Source organism: Varroa destructor, unplaced genomic scaffold (genome assembly GCF_002443255.2).
Source record: "Varroa destructor unplaced genomic scaffold, Vdes_3.0 BEIS01000001.1, whole genome shotgun sequence".
Lineage (NCBI taxonomy): Eukaryota > Metazoa > Arthropoda > Arachnida > Mesostigmata > Varroidae > Varroa > Varroa destructor.
In genome coordinates, this window is record NW_019211454.1 from 34,523,507 (window position 1) to 34,545,081 (window position 21,575).

Below are 21,575 nucleotides of genomic sequence, written 5' to 3' on the forward strand. Positions count from 1 at the left end.
AATTAAAGTTAAAGCCGCGTTGGCGGTTTTGTGGCCGATCGTTCTCTATGCTATTTCTACCTGGTGCCTTTCTACACTTTAGGTATAGAAAAAATTATTCAAGTAAAAGTACCTACGATAGATGCGTCGAGTCATAGGGTTGGCACAGATAGTAACGAATGATCTTCATACTCTAAAAATTCGAGGCAGATTGTCTCCCTAATCGTAAACCTCATTTAGGCTGTAACGCTAAACATTTACTGTTATGTGCCATTATCTGCGTGTCTGTTCCACTTGCGAATGAACCCGTACCGCTGACGTACCGTCGCGATATCTCAAATCGATGCTTACGGCAACGTTGATAATATTTGCATAGGCTGGCCACCATCACCCCGGTTACAAATGGAAAGGACGCGCAGCTTCACTTTCCGGTTTCAGTTCTATGCCTATCACTGTGGTGATTCGCGGTCCACGAACGCAACGGTACGATACCCGATGAAGGCTTCCGTTTCCTTCACTGTCAACGAATAGTACCAGCGGCAGCAGTATTCGCGCAACAATTGCGAAACATCAAATCGTGTCTGTTTCTACCACTACGACCGACCAATTAATTCCATACAAAGACGACGGCGAATACGTCTGACAGATGAGGTCGTAGCCAGTTAGTTTACGCCCCGAAGTGACCGACCGTAGCCTGCAACGGTGGATCAGCCGTAACCTAGTATACGTTGTCTATGGTGTAACATTTTTCAATTAACAAATGTTCTACCGCTATATTTGTGTTAGCTATAGGCAATGATCGTTGTAATATTTTTCACCTATATATTGCGGCAAGCCAATTCGATAGACAAGTTCAGGTTATCGGCGGCTGCGTGCACAAACACGATGACCTTTTAGTTGACATCATCCGATAGGAGGAAAGGGCTGTCCTCATAATCTAAGCGCGCGATCTATATAAATGAGCATAGATATCCGGGAGAAAAGCACGAGTAGCGATAGACGATGTGTTACCCGATAATTTATTTGCCTGGCTTTCAATATCAATTTCACAGCCTGAACAAATACAGGATTATACTGCCCTTAGGTAATGATTGAGATTTCCATAACGAAGCTGCAGGTAAATTTTCCAGGATACAGTCTTATGCTATTTCAATCTGACATGTTCGATTGACTTCTCTATCGTCGACCTCTGCAGATAAGTATGATCTGAGACGCGGTGGCTATTTCTGCATCAATTCCAAAGCTAGTTACGGCAGTCGGCCTCTAACCAGCTGCAACAGAGGCACAAAAAATAGGTTACGATAGAGGATAGTTGATTGTGCCTTAACATAGGTGCGAACTACTTGATTTTCGTCAACCTGTCGCACAAGTAATATTCTAATATTTGTTAGGTGTTGACACATGTAGCCATTAGCAAACGTTGAGACTGCCATCAAGCTTCGCCTGGCTAAAATCCGCGAATTAGGCCTATTGCCACCCAGACTTCCAGAGAGCGAAATTTTTTTTTGTTCAATTTTAATACAATTTTTCCAGTTTAAGGGTATAACTTTCCGGCTTTTCCTTTTTTTTCCGGCACATCAATGCAATGTGTTTAGGTATCAGTTTCGTATCTGCATTATTACGGGTGGAGTCGTTTCCCATTTACTATCAATTAAACCTTTGCCGCAAACTGAAAATATAGGCAAATTACGCTTATTTGGGAAATGTCGCCAAAAAATAGACCCTTACTTGAAGCTTTAGGTCTATCGTTATTTGAAAGTATCATACCTATTTAACGGACCTACCAAGCGAACGTAGAGGTTTTTTAAGGAGCTATTGTTATCTTAATTATGTTTCCAGAGAATTTGTGTCGACTGGTTTTTGACTTTTTCGTGCCTCCAAATTTTGTTCACAACAGGTACGGTAAATGCGTTGAAATTTCTTCAAAAAATACACAGGTCTTAGGGCGAACGCAGACGTTGTCCGATATCAATAAGTTGAACATTATTGCTAATATAATCATCATCTATATATGGTATAAACGTAGTCTTATAAACCTAGAACCTAGAAATAGTTTGTTCGCCTACTCAATTGTCTACAATCTAATATTTATATTTATTACTTTTATTGTTAAGTCGAAACCAAATTGTTTTTCAATAATGTTGAATTACCCGCAAGCTTTATAATACTTAAACAAGCTATTTCAATTTTTCTATCTATCCCATTTAACTGAGCGGTATTATCAACACAGGTCGTCTGACTAATGTACAAGCAATAATTTCAACATATGCCTATAAGTAACAGGTTAAGATCGATCATGTTGGTCGGTTTTACCGTCTTACGTATTTACAGTTCACTGCGTACCGTTCATCAAATGACGTAACTATCGTTAGTGAAATATTTCGCTATAATTACACAAATGAGAGGAGATCGAATACGTCATAAGAAGTCAAATCTGAAATCTGCGTAGGGCTACTTCAGATTTCTATGCAGACCCTGGAGATTTCATGAGCACTGCAACGGATTGACTGAAGCGCTCCCGAACTTCTTCAAATCAGATCAGATGAGTCGCGGAACAGTTTGCCATTGCATACTGATACAGTACGTACTACCGCATAGCACCAAGTGAACTTCGTTGTTCAGAAAATTACCCGCTCACTATTAGAACATCTTCTTGAGTAGAAATGTTTACTCACGATAGGGCACCTTACAATGATATGGAGTCGTAATAAAATCGTTGAAAAACATAAAAACCAAAATCCACATACAAGTGTTTGCTGAAGTTGAAGGGGTCTATATAATTGAGTAAATCTTCTCGCGAATACTTAAATTAGTAAGAGGAGACAGGTTGGAAGGTATCAAAGCAATATACCTGTAAGCAATCATCTCGCATATCTTGTAAATTTCATAGCATATCCTCAAGTTTCCATTAAAATTATAGTTACTGACAAGGCCTGCGAAGGCTTGCCGACGAGCTAAGGCCTTTATAATAATTGCACTTCGGTGAATAGAACTTAATAGGGTATTGGCACAAAAAGTGCTTCAGCAGCAAAAGAAAATATACATTCTACATAACGGGTAAACCTACTTCTGGGTTGCTACAAGCCCACTTTCCCAGATTTCATTATAACTATTCTTTTGCGGAAACAGCGGTTTCGGCATTGTTATCGCTAGTTTTTTTAATGGTAATTTTTATTTGATATCCACATCTAAATGGTACACCGTATCCTAGAAATGTCGAAGCCATTTCTTATCATGAGCGAAGGACAAATATGTAGAACGGAGGTTATTGCATCGTAAGTTATTTCTCCCTCAGGATCGTTTCACCAACGGCGTAACGCTCAACATTCTATCCGAGAAACGTGTCGAGAACTTGAGCCACTTGATTCGTAATCCGAGGGCTATCATTTCTCACCGGAACTTCTGCCGTAATATTTTGGTAAACGTTTAGATGCCATTTGAGGAAAACTACTAGTCTACAATGAGAATCGGTGACGTCGCGAATGAGTTTTACTCCCAGTGTGATCGTTGTACCATTTCTACAATCGTGCTTGACACTAGCTAAAGGACTATAAATTTTAGAGTCACTGATTTCCCTCAAGAGGTATAGTGTGTGCACCGTTTTATTCTTACCCGGCTTACCTATTGCCATCGGAAATCAGGTTATACCAACTATTGCCGTTTCGTGTGCCGGAAATAGCGAAGCGCATGGTCTATACCATCTGCTATCAACGTCTCCATTTTGCATCTTTCTATTTTTTACACTAATATTACAACGATGGCAATGATATGGTTGGATGCTTAATGCAAACGGAATATACAGGTCCATAGTCCAGCAACGCATTCGAAAGCGCCCACTTGCAACCCCTTTGGCTTTTCAACCATTACGCCCAAACATGAGATATGTGGCGCAACCGAAGCAGTTCGCAATGGTACTTATAAGTAGGAGCAAGTACTTGATTAACATAATATATTCTACCGAGACGCAGGAAGGTTTCGCCTTTCGATTACCGCCGATGCCCTATTTTAATTTACAATAAGTCCTATATTTGTATGTATTTTTCCATTCATCAGATTTAGAAAGGAATGACTACCCCGAGTCCCGATATCATCGCCAGCCGCGGTCTCGTGATTTTTCGGTAACTATAGTTATAGATGATGCAGTCTCTAAACATGTCGCCAATAAATTTCGGTTCCAACAAGTGGGTCAGTTTCTTTGTGAAGGGATTCTACTCGCTACTCAGCTCAGTCGAGGTCCCTGAATAAGCAATGATGATTGCTCATTACCGCCTTTTATATACTTATATACTGCTTATATATATATATATATGTATAATAGAATTCGCAACTATATCAATCTGTGAATATTCTAATGCTTAAGCGTGTAGCATCATGTAAAATCGTGCCAGTTAGAATAGCATAGTTTAACATGCTCTTTTAGGCATGCCTATCTTGACCTGATTATCTAAGGCTTGCTCTTCTGTTTCATCATAAGTATACTTCATCACAAATAAACAGTAGGCCCACCTGCTAACGCTGATATGGACACTAACAGACTAGTTTATATAGATTTTCGAGATAGGTACATTTGCTTTACCCCAACTGAACGGCTCTTAGATTCATCTACTGCTAACAGCATTTAGATAGGAAAACTATTTCAATATATGTATATTTGTTTCATTCATGAAGTTGCCTCGGGTTCCGTCACAGCCTTTTTACGCTACCCTACAACAAAATGGTTTCAATGGTATCGACACGACATAAGTGCCGACAACCTAACTAGGCAAATCTAATCGCTACCTTTGTATTTCTGTCATTTTAGGAAATTCACGCTGATCGACCCAACAAAGTTTATTATTACAGCCCGCGAGAAACCCACTATGTTCCTCCTAAATGTAATTTATAATAAATTTATAATAGGTAACAACAAAAGAAAAGATGTCTTGAGATCTCATCTAAAACCCCTAGATAATATAAAGCTTGATGTTTTTTTGCTCTGAAAATCAGGATTTCTTCCCATGATACTATCTAAATAATTTGAAAAAACAAAAAAAAAGAAACTTTCAAGCGACTAACAAGGTCTTCATAGGACAAAATTCGCTAATTATCTGTCCAGTAGCAGTTAATCGCGAGGTGTCACAGTTCGCCTGTATGTTTAAGACAGGTATCTTGCAGCAAAAACGTTGGGCTTCGATAGACTGTAGTATTGCGAAACAGTATAGCGTGTACTTAGATTCGTGTAGGCCAATTCGGGTACTAAGAGCTTCTAGTTTTTAAAGGAACCAGACCATTTGTTTGATAGCATGTGCATTTCTTGTTTTTAATTCAAAATGTTTTTTAACGCCAGTTACTGATCTCATAATTTGTTTGCAGTCGGTGCTTTCATGCCCAGAGCTTCTTTTCAGGAGAGGTATTCAAAGAATTACAATTTATATTTTTATAGCGATATTCTAATTTGAATTAGTCAAATGGTCCGAGGTGATTTAGGCTAAACTCGGTGTATTTCTGAACTGGCTGCTCTTCTAGACATTTCTAGAAACGCTTGAACTATGATTGAAACCCATTTCGGGCGACTGGAATTCGCCAGAGCTTGTTACAGCCAAATAACTAAGGCATATTAGAAAACATACACTATCAATTAAATCATCAAAAGGTAGCCATAGACAAAAAGGTACATCTCTGCAGGGGTCATCAAGTAGAACGTATAACTTCTATTTGATGCTTGTGAAAATTACATTTTTTTTAACACCGAGTCTGTACAAATGTCTATCAAACGCTGATGGTTCCACCTGATCTAGTAAATACTATGCCAAAGATTGTAAATTCGTTAGACTTATCGGATTAGTCAGTAAGCGTCACAGAGATATATCAGTAAGTGTTGCTATTTTTAGACCTGTCGTATTACGTTAGTTAATTAACTTAGTTCATTAAGTTTCCAAGAACGCTGAATGAAACCATTGCCCTGTCCGAGTCGCCCTCTGCATATCTACGATCGGGATCGGTTACTGCGTTTATTTATTTACTTATGTACTTATTTCCGCTAATAGGATCGACTATACTCACGCAAAAACGCCCCATATCCTATCAGAATAGATATAGAATAGTCGACCTGATTCGAGATCCTTCGGCCAATATCGCGTTCTGGAATTTTGGGTCTTGCATCCTGGTAGACGTTAAAATGTCTCTTGATAAAGATTATTGGTTACCTACGAAGACTGGAAATAACGTCACGGTAGAAATGCGATAGCTGTATTCGTACAACAGTGGATCTCGACACTGGCGTAAGGAGTCCTGTAGGCGTAGGGACCAGTGATTACGCTTAGGAAGTACGTCCAACTCTTTGCTTTTTTCCAGTCACATAGACATTCGCGCTTTGTGGTAGGCCGTACCTTTTGATTTGATGAACGTCTCAGTCGAATTCTTATATACCCTCCAGGCGCCATATCGGTCGCAGCGAAATGTTAGGGCCACGATGCACCTTGGATGGCATACAGACACTGGAATAGACGCCGGACAAGAGATTCTGGCCATACGAGCGTCAAAACACCTGTTGTAGGTGCCGCGATGAGATTGGATCCGTGTCGTTCAGGTCAATCGAAACGTCAACCAAACCAGCTTAACTAAAAGCACTTCGATTTCAAACACATTTACAACAAGGCCTTAAAATGAAAGTAAATAGATTTTATCGAAAATAAGCTCTAACGCAGAATATATATAGAATATTAACAAAATTGTATAGAATATTAACAAAATTTTCTAAACAATTCAATAGACATTATGGAATCGGTCGAAGCGAACTATAACAGTTGGGTCTATCTGGCCCTGGACGTTTGCAATAAATCGCTCGGTCGATTTCACAATAGCACATACATTACGGTTAAATGTATAGAACACCACAGGTTTTTTATATGCTGTGATTTTTTTGCTTGTTATCGTATAAGTAAGTTGTCTTTTAGAAATAAGGGCGCATTTAGGTTATGTATATCTCATTATAGTCCAACCGGTTATAGGCAGATTCGCTCTAACAAGTCGATTTAGCCGTGGTACCTGTAGAAAGAAGACTTTGATGGAGGGATTCTAAACTCACGCTAAAATAGATCCGTCCCGTTGGCGACCACGATTTTCTTGCTTTTCCAGCAAACTTCAATCGTGGCCCGCAAACTTTAATAGAAAAACCCGTTCAATAAATATCTATTTGAAACTGCGGCTATGTGAAGTGTTTAGGAATAGGTGACACGTTCAGTGGCGGTCGGAAAGCTACGTTGTCTTCAGCGTATGCGAGACCAATTGTCCGTTAATGGCAATACTATGCGATTTTTTTTGGCCTATTGTCTGAAAATGATTTCAGATTGCAACACGTCAACAAATTTCAGAAGAAATACAAGAATGAAGGAAAGAAAAAAAGAACACAAAATTGACCTCGAAACCTCCACGAGGCATCCGGAACTCAATTTCCTGTAGCTTTAACTTACCTAAACGGTTAACGAGCTTCCTAATCTCAACCGAAGGTTGCTGTCTTCTATTAAATCAATTTCTTTGATAATTTATTTCAAAGTACTAGATACAGTATCACAATAAATACTTGACAAACTGGCTATCCTGGAAGCGTTCAAATATTGAACGGTTTCTCATTGCGTCACGAAGTATAGAAGCACGCTATGGTCCTACCGCTTGTAAACATTATTTGCTCTAGAAACAATTAGAAGTCTTTCAGATGGCTTCAAAAAAGCTACTTGTTAACGCCAAATTGTTGATACGGGCTAGTTGAAGTTCATTGTACAAACGTTATACACATAGCGTATACCTTTATGTATCAATGGTTAAGAATAAATCTTCCGACCGATTTCTTCAACCTATCGATCGTTGCACCATCTCAGAAAGGAGCTGGCAGTATTACCGTTGTTATAGCATCTTCTCGCCAGCAGAGTTTACGGCATTTTGAAACTGCCTCTGTTGATCCTCTCCCCAACCCCTCTCCAGTATTTCCTCGGCGCTTGGTCCCCTCTAGTTACCTCGGCTCGTTGCCGTCCGGTTCTCCCGCTCTGCTCCAGTTCTTACCGATACGGCAGCTCCAGAACAAGACTCTATCAGCGGCTCCCACTTTTCTCCTAGGCGTCGATCCCTCTACGCGATCCTTATGGCACGATCCCTTTATTTCGACCAACAACAACGGGCGGTTCCAGTCCAGCCCACCCGCAGTCACTCTCCGTCGACTTCCCGCATTTTCTCTCGGTGAACTGCTAGCTGCGCTCCGTTCAGCTTCTCGTCGTTTTCGCCGAAGCAGATCACAACACCGTAAGAGTAGCGTGATAGCAGGCTTAGTGTTTCGAGAACGAACGAAGCAGGCAGGCAGGCAGGCAGGCAAACTAGTGAGTGCGTGGTGGGAGTGTGCAAGAAAAAAGAGAACGGCGGTGAAGAGCTATGTAGACATACAGTACAGGGCAATAGATGCTGGAAGCAGAGCGAGGCCGACAATCAGAACAACCAAGTCATCAGGATCAGGATACCGGGAGAAAACGAAAGGCCGCAGCGGCAGCAAAATTGCAGCAGAGAGACATATACAGATAGAAGAGACGAAACCAAAGTGAAATAGTCTTGGCTTCATGGAGTTTTACCGTTGCCACCAGTGACGGCAGCAACAACGACGATGACGGCGACACAAAAGAGACACCCACAGAGGCAGCTGTCCGCACCAACGCTTGTTCAGTCCGCCTTGCTAGACAGCAGCTACTGCACCAATAAGCGAAGCAAACAATAGAAGCGCCGCTAGCGCACTAGTGAACGTTGGGTGAATCGGCGTTCACAAATGTCTTACGATTTTCCTGCCACAACCTCGGTCTCCTCTTCCTCCATAGTCCTTTAACCCGTACTGTGCCGTGAGTGAGTGGGTGGGTGTCCTGTATAGGGCTCTATCTAGTAGCTTTTCGGCTGTTCAACTCCTGCCGCTACCAATCACGATGAGAGCGATGGTGGCGGCCAGAGAAGTTGGAAATGAGAGGCGCGAAGGTTTGGGAGGCTACAGTGGCAGAGTCGGAAATATTATTGTTAAATATTTAGCCTATTTTTAGGAAGGACCTAGAAGGCAAACAAACTCATCTTGCGACCTATTTTTTTGAGAATTTTCTCTGCCTCGAAGCGAGCCTCGGTAGGAAAGGTGGCGATTGCCGCGTCGAGCTACCCGAACGAATCCGGCTGCGGGCGAACGCACTTGAGACGAAGCAGAATTTGAGCAACACAGTTTCCCTACCCATCTGGAGTTTACGGACGCTTAACTTCAACGGTTGAGCATCAAGCCAAGATGGCAGATAATAATGCTAGCTACTACTAGAGCAATAGTTGTGATGTCCGTTTCAGCCCCTTTGAAGAATTCTATCCTTCAGCGTACGAATCTCACTCAGCAAAACGAAGCATTTACCCGCACCATTAAATTGAAAGCAACTTTTATGAAAACACAGGGAAAACAATCATGTCAGGCTCCGATTTCCTAGCTATTTACATATACGACCACATAAGCAGCTGCATCATACGAAGTAGCGTCTGTGTTAGGATGAAACGTCTAGTTATAATTAATTATATTCCTTTTCGATCAATGACAGTTGGCATAGAAATGAAGAAAAGAAAAGGTCCAGATAGGTTTTAGCGAAGTGTTTAGTTGACATTCTCTAAAACATCATTACTTACGACGGAGAGAGCAATTCCGATTTATGAGCACGTTCCAATAAAATGTATGTGATCATTAATAAGTATCAACATCGTGACGTACGCTTGAATCGTACGAATGTGCTACCGGAGAGCAAAATTTCAATAGGGTATCTCAAGTAGTCGCCGTGATAATTTAGTTTATAACGTACTTTCTTGCTAATTTTAACGATACGTTGTGGTCTAGGTTCGAATCCGGCCGTGGTTAGACAGATAGACTTCGTTTCTTGCTGGGAGCCATCATCGCTGCCCAACGGCGACACTGGCGAGAAAAACAGTCTAGGAACGCTTGTCCTTTGTTAAAAGATCATCTATTCTAGGCCTTGATGAAACATAGCGTATGTAGTCTTGTTATCATGAAGTGGCAAAATAGGTTTCTGTCAAAGATATTGATTTGTCGGTATTTTGAAATTCTAACCATTGACGGTGTTCACCGAAGATTGTTTTGGCGGCAACACGTCCACGTACCATGCTTATTAAGAAGCGACGTGTGTTTTCCAACTGCTCGTGTGTGATGTTTTTACGATATGTGATTTCGAATGATGGTAATCAATACAGGCAGAGTTGACTTCCATTACGTATTGCATCACTGATCCTATAGAAGGGGAGCTAAAAAACGTAAGCCAAGCAAAATTCATCCATTTGTGACGGAATTTGATGATCGACAACGAATGAGACATCAAGGGAGATTCCTAAACGGCGCACAAGCGTATCATGCAGACTAGCGGCGTTGGCCCGAAAAATCTTAGAGCATTTACCCTTCCCCAATAACACTGCAGAATAGTCAACGTTCAATCGAATATTTAAAAGTGGGTCGTAACCGTAGCCAAGACATTAGTTCCTCGGTCTTCAAGGATCTACCCAACATCGCTGCCGCCTTATTAACTGCACTAAGCATGAAAGGCTTAGGTGGTATACCAGCGGTGATTGTTGCACTGCTTTTAGTACTTTTTACTTTCTCAACACGAGGGTTCGTTTTGAAGAAAGCTACGAAAGCACTGGGAGGATACGCCCTTGTTAAAGCTCTCGAGCCCAAGGTAAGTTATCACAAATGGTATTACAACTCGATATAAGAAGTGAATCTGATTTCACCTTAGCTGACCCGGACATTTGGTCAACTTACCCTTTCTATTACAACGGTATTTTATTATTTTTTCGCTCACAGCCTCCTCAGATGGTTGGAATCATGATGCCGATGCCACTGATGAACATGATGGAACCCATGACTCCAATGATGGATGACAAGTTCCCGTCAGCTGCAATGATGGCTATGATGATGGCATCAATGGACAAAAAGCCCGAGATGAATGAACCTGTTATGGAGATGAAGACCCCTGCCTCAATGATGAGTATGCCCGACATGATGAAAATGATGAAAGGTGCAGATGCCCGCCCAGTCAATGGTCAAATGATGATGCCGTCGCAACTGCCGTCGGAGCCCTCTGATCAGCAAGTACTAGCCGCTGTACATGCCCTTGAACACAGACGTCTGCGCGCTATTCCCCGCAATATTCACATACACTAGATAAACTTGCTACTTAGAGAAAAGTCGATTGCTCTACGCGCTTCCTTTTATTTAAAGCGTCAAGTGGAAATGCGTAGCAGGTAATCAATAGATTTCTAATATCTTAACGCATAATCGTTGGCTCTGTCTACACCTATCGAAACGATACCTCAGTGCATACACCGATATGTAGTAATTCAATGTCGCCTATAAGTATATAGTGTTTATGCACTTTGCCTACCAATGAGTACCGAAACCTTTATAGATGGTAGATTGTAGACAACAAACGGTAGATCCCCAGATTAAAATCATTTCAGAACTACACTATTAGATACGCAGATGGAATCAGGTTATGTCGAACATGGAAATGCCCCTACTGACACCGGCAGATAGGTTTCCTACCATATTATAGGCGAACACGGATTATGTCATGCCAAAACTGTCGACAGGTGTACCAAGCGTGCTACTACCTTGTGCTGTCAGCGTGGCGTGGGTTATATGTCTGCAACGAGAAACGCAAACAGTGCCCGACGCGTTTACTGATGTGTATTAGTGATAACACCTATGTCTGTGTTGTACATATTATGAACAAATGATAAATAAATTATAAATTTGTTTTAATTATGGTTTTGTGACAAAAAATTTGCATGCACAGCAAAAATTGTTCCAACCATTCAGATCATCTTATTGTATAACCTTGAAAAAGTGCTAGTTAGATCTCCTCTCGACAATTTCCACTATTTTTTTAGAGAATTTCCGCTATGTACAATACTGTTCATCCATCCAGGTCGGTATATACCGAAGTGCTTACATTGACTTGTTTTAGTAAGACATAAAAAAGGCATAAATCTTGATCGCATCTGAAAATTCGATCTTTGTTCAAGTATCGAATTTTCAGTTGTTTCATTACTTCGAAGTGAGCGAAACGGAATTAAATAGCGGCTTCATTAAGAACTACATGGCATAGCCCGTACTAGGGTCTCTTAATACAAAACTGAATCGTACCTGGATAATTTAGTGCCGGACAAAATGGGTATTTTTCGGCTGCGTTCATAAAACACACTGGAAACAGACGAGAAGATGATCCCACATACCGTACAGAAACAACTTCAGTTAGAAATGTCGGAAGGCTAAAAGCATCCTGTTACTTTTTTGATCCACGGATCGTGGATTCGTTTCTTTCTCTTGCTAACAGGTTAAACAAAGTGGTCACGTTCATTAGGAAGAAGTCGATAAGGTAGTTAATGTTAAAATCTTCTACAACTGATTTACCTATGAACTATAATTAACCCACTTTACTGTGATAGTTAGCAAAGTCCAATTGTTGTGATGATTCCCATTGCCAAGGTAAGCTTAGGCCCAAAAATATACAAAGCCATTTTCGACAAAATTATACACATTTGATTATTTTTTGGATATCCAAACATGCGTTCGTATATTAGAACGTTTGCTTTAAAGTTGGAGGTTTTTTTTTTAACTGTTCCAACTTTGCCAACAGGGCGCAGGAAGATCAAAGTTAATAAATCGACATTTTTTTAACACAGACTTTTAGAACAAAGATTGTCAGGGTAAATTAAGAAATTTAATCACTATGTTTTTCAATGGTTTCTTTACCATACCGAAAATAAGCACATAATAATTGCCTGTCGGCTAAAGTGCCTATTCGTTATCAAATTTCTACGAGGGAACTACAAGGCTGAAACTGTTTTGTAGTCCACAGGCTTGAGCCTTTGTAACTACACGTTCCTCTTCGTACTAAAGAGGGCACTCGAATAAAATTAACTCGAGAATGGCTTTAAGAAATGGCAATCATTCCATTTATGCACCACCCGAGGGGCCGAGGGAAGCAGCGATGCTTCGTACCAACGCTAATACTAAATGCTGACTAACAACTAAATTTAGACAAATATCGTATTTATCTAGAATTATGCGTCTGACCTATCGACAGGAAGTATCATAATGATTGGCTTTGATAAGCGTTTGTTTAATAGTACCAATTTGGGTAGTTTCCTCCAAATCAATTTTCGACCGATGCAACACTTAAGCTACCGCTTTCTTCAATCTTCGAAACATTTTTCAAATTCGATTTTCGGGTCGGCGATTTTTTTTTATTATTTCTTCCATCGTCCCGGAGCGCTTCTTTTCCACACGTTTCTTTAGTTTTTGAAATAGGAGAAAGTCGCTGGAGGCTAGGTCTGGTAAATACGGGGGTGCGAGCAATACCTTCACACACATATACACATGTCGAAATTTTTACTAAAAAATTTGGGCGACTTCTCTAAAGTGTGGACGGGTACATTGTTGTAGTAGGTCTTGTCGTGCCACACGTTCTGTTCTCCCACGTTAAACATACTTGCATAGCCTTCTTAAAATTATTTTCTAGTAGTCCTTGGAGATCTTCTTGGCAGCTAGACGACAGGAACTTATGACGAACGATGGTCGAAAAGAAGCATGAGTAGCAGCGGGTTCTCGTTCGTGATTGCTGTCACAGACCTTCGAACCTAGCGACCATCTTTGATGGACTTTGAGTCTTCGAAACGTTTGAACCATCTGTTAATTTCTGTGTTTTACTGTGTTTAGCCAGTGTCTGTCTTCCAAGGGCATTCCGCAACGTACGCAAAATGCTTATGCGATTGATTTTATTTTCTAATCTTGTGCTAGAACTTTTGGCAAAACTCACAATGAGCTTAATACATAGACTCACGCTATCCGAGTAGAAAGCTCAAGATTGCAATAGACTGTAATAAAAATGTTATCTATGCGTAGCAGAAACCCTGTTTCTTGCCAAGAACGTGAATCATCGGCGATTATCGATAAGGCAAAACCTAAAATGGTTCATTTATTGTTAGACAAAGTGGTATATCAGCTCTGAATTGGTAGCTTACGACTCTTAAACCACCTCGTTTAGTTACTGTATTTTATTTATCAGGTTACCTATAATAAAGCCCAATCAGTTCGTGAGGAACTTGCAACTTTTCAAAGTTGCTTGATTTTTATAGCATCTATTTGCAAACATTTTTCCAGGGAGATAGAAATGTATAATAAGGGTGCATCTACATTTAGGGTTTCGTGCTGAATTTTCAATTGAACTTCCTAATATCCAACACAACCGCTTACCTTTCATTGCTATAATATGACAATTGAAATGGGAGTTATCTTTCACTATATCTCAAAAAGCGAAAACTTTATGTGCAGTAGAACGACAAACGACTTTTAAAGCCGTACGTATTTCGCTCGTTTGCTTAGCATCAACCGCAAGCTTACCCATATTATAATGTTGACAATGATCGTATTCTTATTCATCGGTTGCTGCTTATAAAGCTACGATTTCTGCGCATCGCAGAAATTGTAAACAAAATTGACGCTTTTTCCAGAAATTCTAGTCATACTTAAAGCTTTAAGGTTAAAGCCATTGGCTCCTTGATGGCTCATTGAATACGGCTTTTTATATATGTACAAGTTTCACATGAATAGCCCAACAGTGCTGATTAGCAGACGTCCATTCACACTGATAACACAGCTGAGATGTTGTCCTATGGCTTGTGTACACGATCTACTTGGATCGCGTCTCGGCTGCCGCTAAATTTGGCGGCCATTTTATTTCTAAGCTTGTCCAAGAGTTCTCAAAAAGACGACTGGCCTATTTAAAGCACTTCAACCAAAGGAACCTAAGAAAAAAAACTTGAGCCGAAGACAATGATGCCCGTGCCGCCTCCAACACCTGCGCCCGCCCTTGGTCCTGTAAAACAAAATATCATCATCATCATCATTGAAGGCGCTCCCCACCGCATGGACCTGCTCCCTGTCATGTGTAATGGGTAAGCTGATGTTAGCACTTATTGCTTACCTGATAGGGTTTACGACGATGTGTATCTTACGTAACTGTGTCCCATATAGATGCGGTTCATGATGTTTGGTGTTATGTATGATAGATAGTAGCATATGATCGCAGTTGATGAATACGTTTTCAACAACAGATGTAGAGGTTGCTGCCATTTTGCGTTAAAAGCCGAACAAGAAGTTGTTGTTGGCTGTATTTAGTAACGTAATGACAGGGTCTCCCTTCTCCTATGTTCTCAGGACTATGCAGCAAAACTGTTGCGGTTCTCTGGCCTATTTATTCTCCAATCTTTCATCGTATGCCTAGTTTGTAATTAACCCGAATTAGTACAAAGCCATAGCCGTTCGTTCGTAGATTTATTGTTTTTTAGTTGGGTTTGTTGATATTATTTTTCTAGGTTTAGATGTGGCTGTGAGCCTTCTATGCAACCGGGAAAGTGAGCGATTCAATTTTACAAGGACTAGGAAATCGTCACTGCCGCAATTTTTCCCCCAATACCTAAACATGAAGATGACACTCGGCCATAATTTACTGGCTTGACCTAATGCCGCAATACAGTGAAAGCCTCCTTTTTCTATCTCTTGATTAGATCACATTAGAATTTCATGTTTCAAGGGAAACGTAAGCAAATTGTGTCAGTGATACCTAATTTCCCATCAGGCTAGCGGCTTCTTTAAGCAGCAATTTATTGATTTTGTTTCAATGACAATAACGGTTCGTATAAAAGTCGCTATACGTAAATGTATCAATTGATTTTGGTAAATGTTAAGCAACGAAATCGACATATATAAATTGGTGAACGTTTAAACTAAAGTAAGGCCCCCGTCATACGTCATAGTCGTAATGCACTAACTCACTAAACTTAGGGACGCTTAAGGATGTTTAGGTCGAAAATCGGTCGTACGTACTTTGTTTCAGGCTGCGGGCTATTGGTTTGAAGCAATGCCTAGAATTGGGAGTGGACGTAGAACTCAGACCAATTCTATATTAGGCAACAATATATTTCCACACATGTTACTATTTATTCTACAAGCTAACACTTATGAAGCAGTTGATTTACTGCACAGCTAGAAAGATATTAAATTGAATGCGACGTTCTTTTAATAAAATTTATTGGCCATTTTACTTTTCATTCATCGGAAAGTTAGTTTTGCCTATGCAAGACGGAACGTACCTGCCACCGTCAAAGTAGTCAATTGTAACTGCATGATAACGGTTCGTTTACCATATGGAAAACGGAATTGTACCGCGCCCTGTCTGCTGGTCGTGGACGCGCATTCTTCACTTTCAGCGGTCGGCCATTTTCGGACAAATATGGCGTTCTATCCAAACGTATCGTACCATTGATTCTATTCTATGCGCTTGTAGGAGTTGGCGTGCCTAATCGTTGTCTAAATCGCAGCACTATCGTTCTGATGCACGTACGATTTTTTTGTGAGTGATTTTATGTTCTCATATTTCCTGCTCAGCAGAGGTTTTGCCGCTGTTGTCCTATAACCCAAAAGGCTAAGTTATGGACAAGTCTCAATGAATAGTAGTTGTACTTAGCACTTGGGTCATTTATCTGTGAAATTTCAGTGGTGACCTCTGGTAGCCAACAAATACCAGTTGATTAAGCTTGTTAGATACTTGTAGGGAATTCTGATATTCTACAGCAATCCATCTAGTCATGGGTGAATAGCATTTACGCACTGTTAGCTCAAGGGCCAGCGTTTTCCCCCGCAGAAGGCCTGTTGCCCCCTTCCACTATTCAATGCCACCGTAAAGGATTCAGATATTTAGCGGGTCAGTAGAAAAGCCATCCATCAGAAATCTGATCTTCTGCTGTGCAACATTCGCGAGTAATTCAGCCCATAGCATCAGACTCCAAAAAAAAAATGTTTTTCAACTCTAGAGAGCATCGAATCTGCCGCAGTTCACAGGCCAAGATGTCACTGCTTTTAGCCGGACTGGTTTTGTCTACAGTGATTTTGTCCGATTTATCGCACGCATTTCTACTGAAGAAGGCTAAGAAGGCTGCTGTCGATTTTGTCCTGTACGAAGCGCTTCAATCGAAGAAATCTGAAAAGAAGCCAATGATGGTCATGATGCCAATGCCTGTATTGGGTTCGCCTATGGTGCCGCAACTCGCCCCGATCGAAAAGAGCACGGTCGTTGTGTATGATAGGCCTCACCACATAGACGAATTTGACATGGGTCGACACATTGGCTTCCACGAACTAGGACAGCTTTAAGGCCATTGGAGCATCTTCCTTACAATCCCTATGTAAATGAGACGTTTCTTACGAATTACGAACGTGACGTGGCTTTTGTCGTGAGTCGTTATACTTCGGAATTGAAAATGAAATAATTGACATAGAATAGTATTATAGCATAGAAAAGAGTTGTTGCACATTTTAGTCATTTTTAGGTAACCTGGAATCATTTACAAAAACCTGCCGGAACACCATGCCCTCATTGATAATATCTATTTATCTATTAAATGCTGCCTTTGTGAAAAAAACTACGCGAGAAGTTCTAGTGATCTGTTATATATATATATATATATAACACACACGGATATAAACCAATGATCGCATTGGAAAATTGTGTAGCATTTATGTGTTGTCAACATAAAATATTATAAAAAATTATCATACTCAGCGCATTTGTCGATTGTACATAAGTTCCTTGTCATTCCTTGACAAGATCTTGTTCTCTCCTATGACTTTGTGACGCATATGATTAAATCAAGAGTAACTAAATTATGAAATTGTGAAACGTTACTGATCTGTACATGATATTTAACTTTTCCTTAATGAAAGATAAAAACATAATTTCACTCTAAAGTGTTTAATTTATATATTCGGATATTTTTTCGTGCAGTACAGATGCTTTTTGTGACGAAAAACCTATGAATGATCTAATTATGAGATGATAAGCTGTATTTTTTAAATAAATCGAATTTATTTATCGACAAGATCTTCACAAATGGCGCATTATTTGCATTCGCTACAATAGGCATATACTTGAGCATGTCCCCCAGGATGATGCAATAGTAACTCGGCTGCCTTCTGACCGGGGGCACACAAAGTTATTCTAGGTTCGAATTCGGGCGTCTAAAAACCCGTGTAATCGAGCCAAAAAGCGGTAAATATTGTCATTTCTTCTTTTAATCTCTCTTTCCAGATTGCCTGCCATAGAACGTCGTGTACAGACGGTTCCTTTAAGCATTACTACAAGGGGGCGAAAGAGGGCCGGTTGTCTGAACAGAAAAAAAAATCAAAGGGATAGATGTCGTTGGTCAGGTTTTACTATATTATATACAAAAATACATTGATTCACATCGTTTAAATTATTATCACGGAGAAAATGCTGAGTATGCTGTATTGTCCGTTTTCGATTAAATTATGTCCTATATATAGACGTTGTTTTATAATCAAACATAATTAGGTAAAGCCTTGAGGTTAGTCCTATCCTTTGTCGACGAACAATCCCTGCCCGTTCAAAGTGCTGTAGCAAAAACCTTCTCTTTTCTATAGTTTAAACACTGAGCATCAACTCTCTTAGTTTGTTCGAAGGCAAAAATACATCTTTGGCAAAAAAAGATTTACATATTTATTCAAATACATATAATGAAATATAGAAAAGTTATTTTAAACCATCTGAGTGATAAGTTCAACACGTCTGTACCATTATACGGCGCAAAACCGTGGTGGATTATCATGTCGGCTATTACACTGTACACTTTAATAAATAAATAAGGACTTTCATTAAAAAAAAGATAACGGACCCAATATAGAAGCCATTTAGGTTTAATAGAACACCTGCTCGATTCTGAAGCCTCTCATAGCAAAGTTCTCTCTCCTCTCTCTCTCTGTACGTATATATATTAAATGTGCTCCATTATAGCTCTTGTAACGTAAATATGCCATTTAATAATAATTCGACTCTGTTTCTGAGAAACCTTTTACACACGCTTAGCGAGCTAAACCAAAACCACTGGGCTAATCGATGACACAGGATTTATTTATACAAACTCACAAGTTCTCATGGGCTATTGATATATAGATCACAAGCACAGATTTTTTCGGTTTTTTATGTACGGCACGAACATCTAAAAACGCTATTTAAAGTGACATGTAACATATATACAGCAATGTACAGACAAATAAGAGACTGAGGACTAGATACACGTAAACAGTACTTCCTGCTATATCTTTTACGCAGAACGCTACCGAATGTCAACATATGGCACAGTCTATTTCATAGAAGGGTAAACCATAATATCGATGCAGCTAGGCGTACGGACTAGGCGAAATTGGCGGAAACTAGTTTACTGCTAACTAGAGGTCAAGCGTTGCCAACGGACAAATGGTCATAGATGTGGATATCCGGGCAATCTATTTCTTGATTGAACTTTGATTAATACATGCCACTATATGGCGACAAGATTATCCCAATTTTGGGCCATGGGGCAAAATTAATGCAGGTGCTGCTGCGGGGTGAGCAAGTGGTACAGGTGGCAAAGCTCCCACCGGTGCAACTACGGGTGGAGCTACGACCGGTGCGTGAACAAAGGGCGCGACGGGTGGGCGGTTGATCACGATGGGAGCAGGAGGCTGAGGAGCTACGATCACTCGTGCGGGCGGCTGTGCGACCACAACGGGTGCTGGTATGGGCGGAGGGGGCACATACACGGGTGCATGGTGGTCGACGATCAGCGGCATGATCACTGGCTGTATGCTAAGCTTCTGCAAATGGGACACCATAAGAATAAAAGAGAAAAAGGCTGACAAACATCGGTGCGTAAAAGTGAGTTCTAAATTCTTGCCGTTCCTTGGGGAATTAGACTGAATAAAAATTAGAATTTAGTACCGGATTATATATTAGTATTACATTTGCACATCCGACTCCCAAGTCGCAGTCTAAACACTACGGGCAACAGCAATATAATTACCGATTCCTACAGGGTACGGTATCTGCACGAACCTTGGCCTTTTGGTCTTCTTTTTTTTCTTTAAGTTTTTTGACTAGGAATCCATCGATTACACAAGTGGTAAACACGGCCAATGTAACAACAGTCAAGAACTTCATGGCGTAAACGAGCAATCAGATTACACAACGAGCACGACGAACGAGGACAGTACTTCAGGGAGCCTGAAGTTTTCTACGAACAGCTTTTGCCACTGTGCTGATCTGTCACTATACTGACTACAGATCCAGAAATCTTGATTCGCTTTATATAGACATATATTAGTCCATCCATGTTAAAGGGAAGCAGCGAATCCAGCTTGGAATCGTCTGATGCAGTCGAGGGAAAGCTCCAAAAACTACATGATCTGCAGCGAAAAGTAAGAGGCATCACGACGAAACTGCCAAAGCTTGGTTGCCCAACGGGGGCCATAGTGGTATTCGGCAAGCACGACTCGAGGAATGGCTACGTTAGACCAGCCCAAGTAAAGTGTCCGTCTGGGTTCATGGAGAAAGCCTGATTAACATCCAACTAGCGTTAAAGTGTCAATCATAGATGCGTTGAAATAACACACCAAAGCTCTGGTTTTATTTAAAAAAAAAAATGAAAACACATTAAGGGATGGATGACGGCATTCGATGGTAACGCGTCGTTTTCGAAGGACGAAGAAACCCTGCGCGCAAGGAAGCGTCCGTACTACGTCGCTATTAGCGACAGCATTTCTTAACCGCGCAATCTATAGCGTCGATGGCACGTTTATGCTACGTACGTGGCATTTAAGCACTGGTTGGAAGTTGAACCAGTAGACAAGACTTGACGTTAGCCCGAAGAAACATACCTGTTTAATTTTATCAATTATTCGTTTGGACGCCTACGTACACGTGTCGGAACTTCTTTGTTTGATAGAAACTCAGCTACGTGCATTGCGTAACGACTGATCCCTGGTTGAATGCGGCCAGACAAGTGACGTTACTGCACCCCATAGTTTTATTTGTATTACATATACTCCTAATGCAAATCATCACAGAAACCGTGTTTTCGAGAAACATAAACCATTACATATAGGGAAACACAATATACGATTGGACGTTTGTAAGATGGCTTGATTATCAGTGTAACTTTCATACTTTACTCATCAGCAATACGCTCACATCTGTGCAAGGCGAGCTAATGATGAACCTCAAACAGTGGCATTATAAATAACGTTGGAACGTAATGTTTCGCTATAATAATTACAGTATACTAATCCTACTCGTAATCCAGGCCTTGCATTGAAAGCTAGAAAATTGTGCAGCATGCATCAGACCATATGCACTGCAGCCCTCTAGGCGCAAAGTTTGAGTTGAGTTTAATTTACTACTTTTTATAGAAAACTTGTACAAAATCGAACGCCAAATACATGTCCTCTATGAACACTTCATATGCTTGCTATGTTCACGTTCAAGTCCACCTTGACACGTACCTACATCTAAAGGTATGGGATAAAGATACATTGATCATTTGGGGACCATTTTACTGTACAAGTTAATGACCGCTTCAACGCTGTCTTCTATTCGAAACGCTTTGCGTCGGACATAAGGGCATAGGGTCCAGTTGCGAGGACACACTCATAGCCCTAA

At 40.6% G+C, this 21,575-nt stretch overlaps 2 protein-coding genes across 2 annotated transcripts; one reads left to right on the plus strand and one right to left on the minus strand.

Moving 5' to 3' along the window:
• The first annotated feature begins 10,484 nt into the window (after positions 1-10,484).
• LOC111253215 (uncharacterized) lies at positions 10,485-11,776 on the plus strand. The gene is made up of 2 exons (XM_022812331.2): positions 10,485-10,694; positions 10,823-11,776. The coding sequence occupies exons 1-2, from the start codon at positions 10,554-10,556 to the stop codon at positions 11,180-11,182; spliced, it is 501 nt and encodes a 166-aa protein (XP_022668066.1). The 5' UTR covers positions 10,485-10,553; the 3' UTR covers positions 11,183-11,776.
• A 6,061-nt stretch (positions 11,777-17,837) lies between these two features.
• LOC111243155 (uncharacterized) lies at positions 17,838-20,205 on the minus strand. The gene is made up of 2 exons (XM_022788280.2): positions 19,974-20,205; positions 17,838-19,735 (listed from the first exon to the last, which is right to left on the minus strand). The coding sequence occupies exons 1-2, from the start codon at positions 20,076-20,078 to the stop codon at positions 19,436-19,438; spliced, it is 405 nt and encodes a 134-aa protein (XP_022644015.1). The 5' UTR covers positions 20,079-20,205; the 3' UTR covers positions 17,838-19,435.
• Between the last annotated feature and the right edge of the window lie 1,370 nt (positions 20,206-21,575).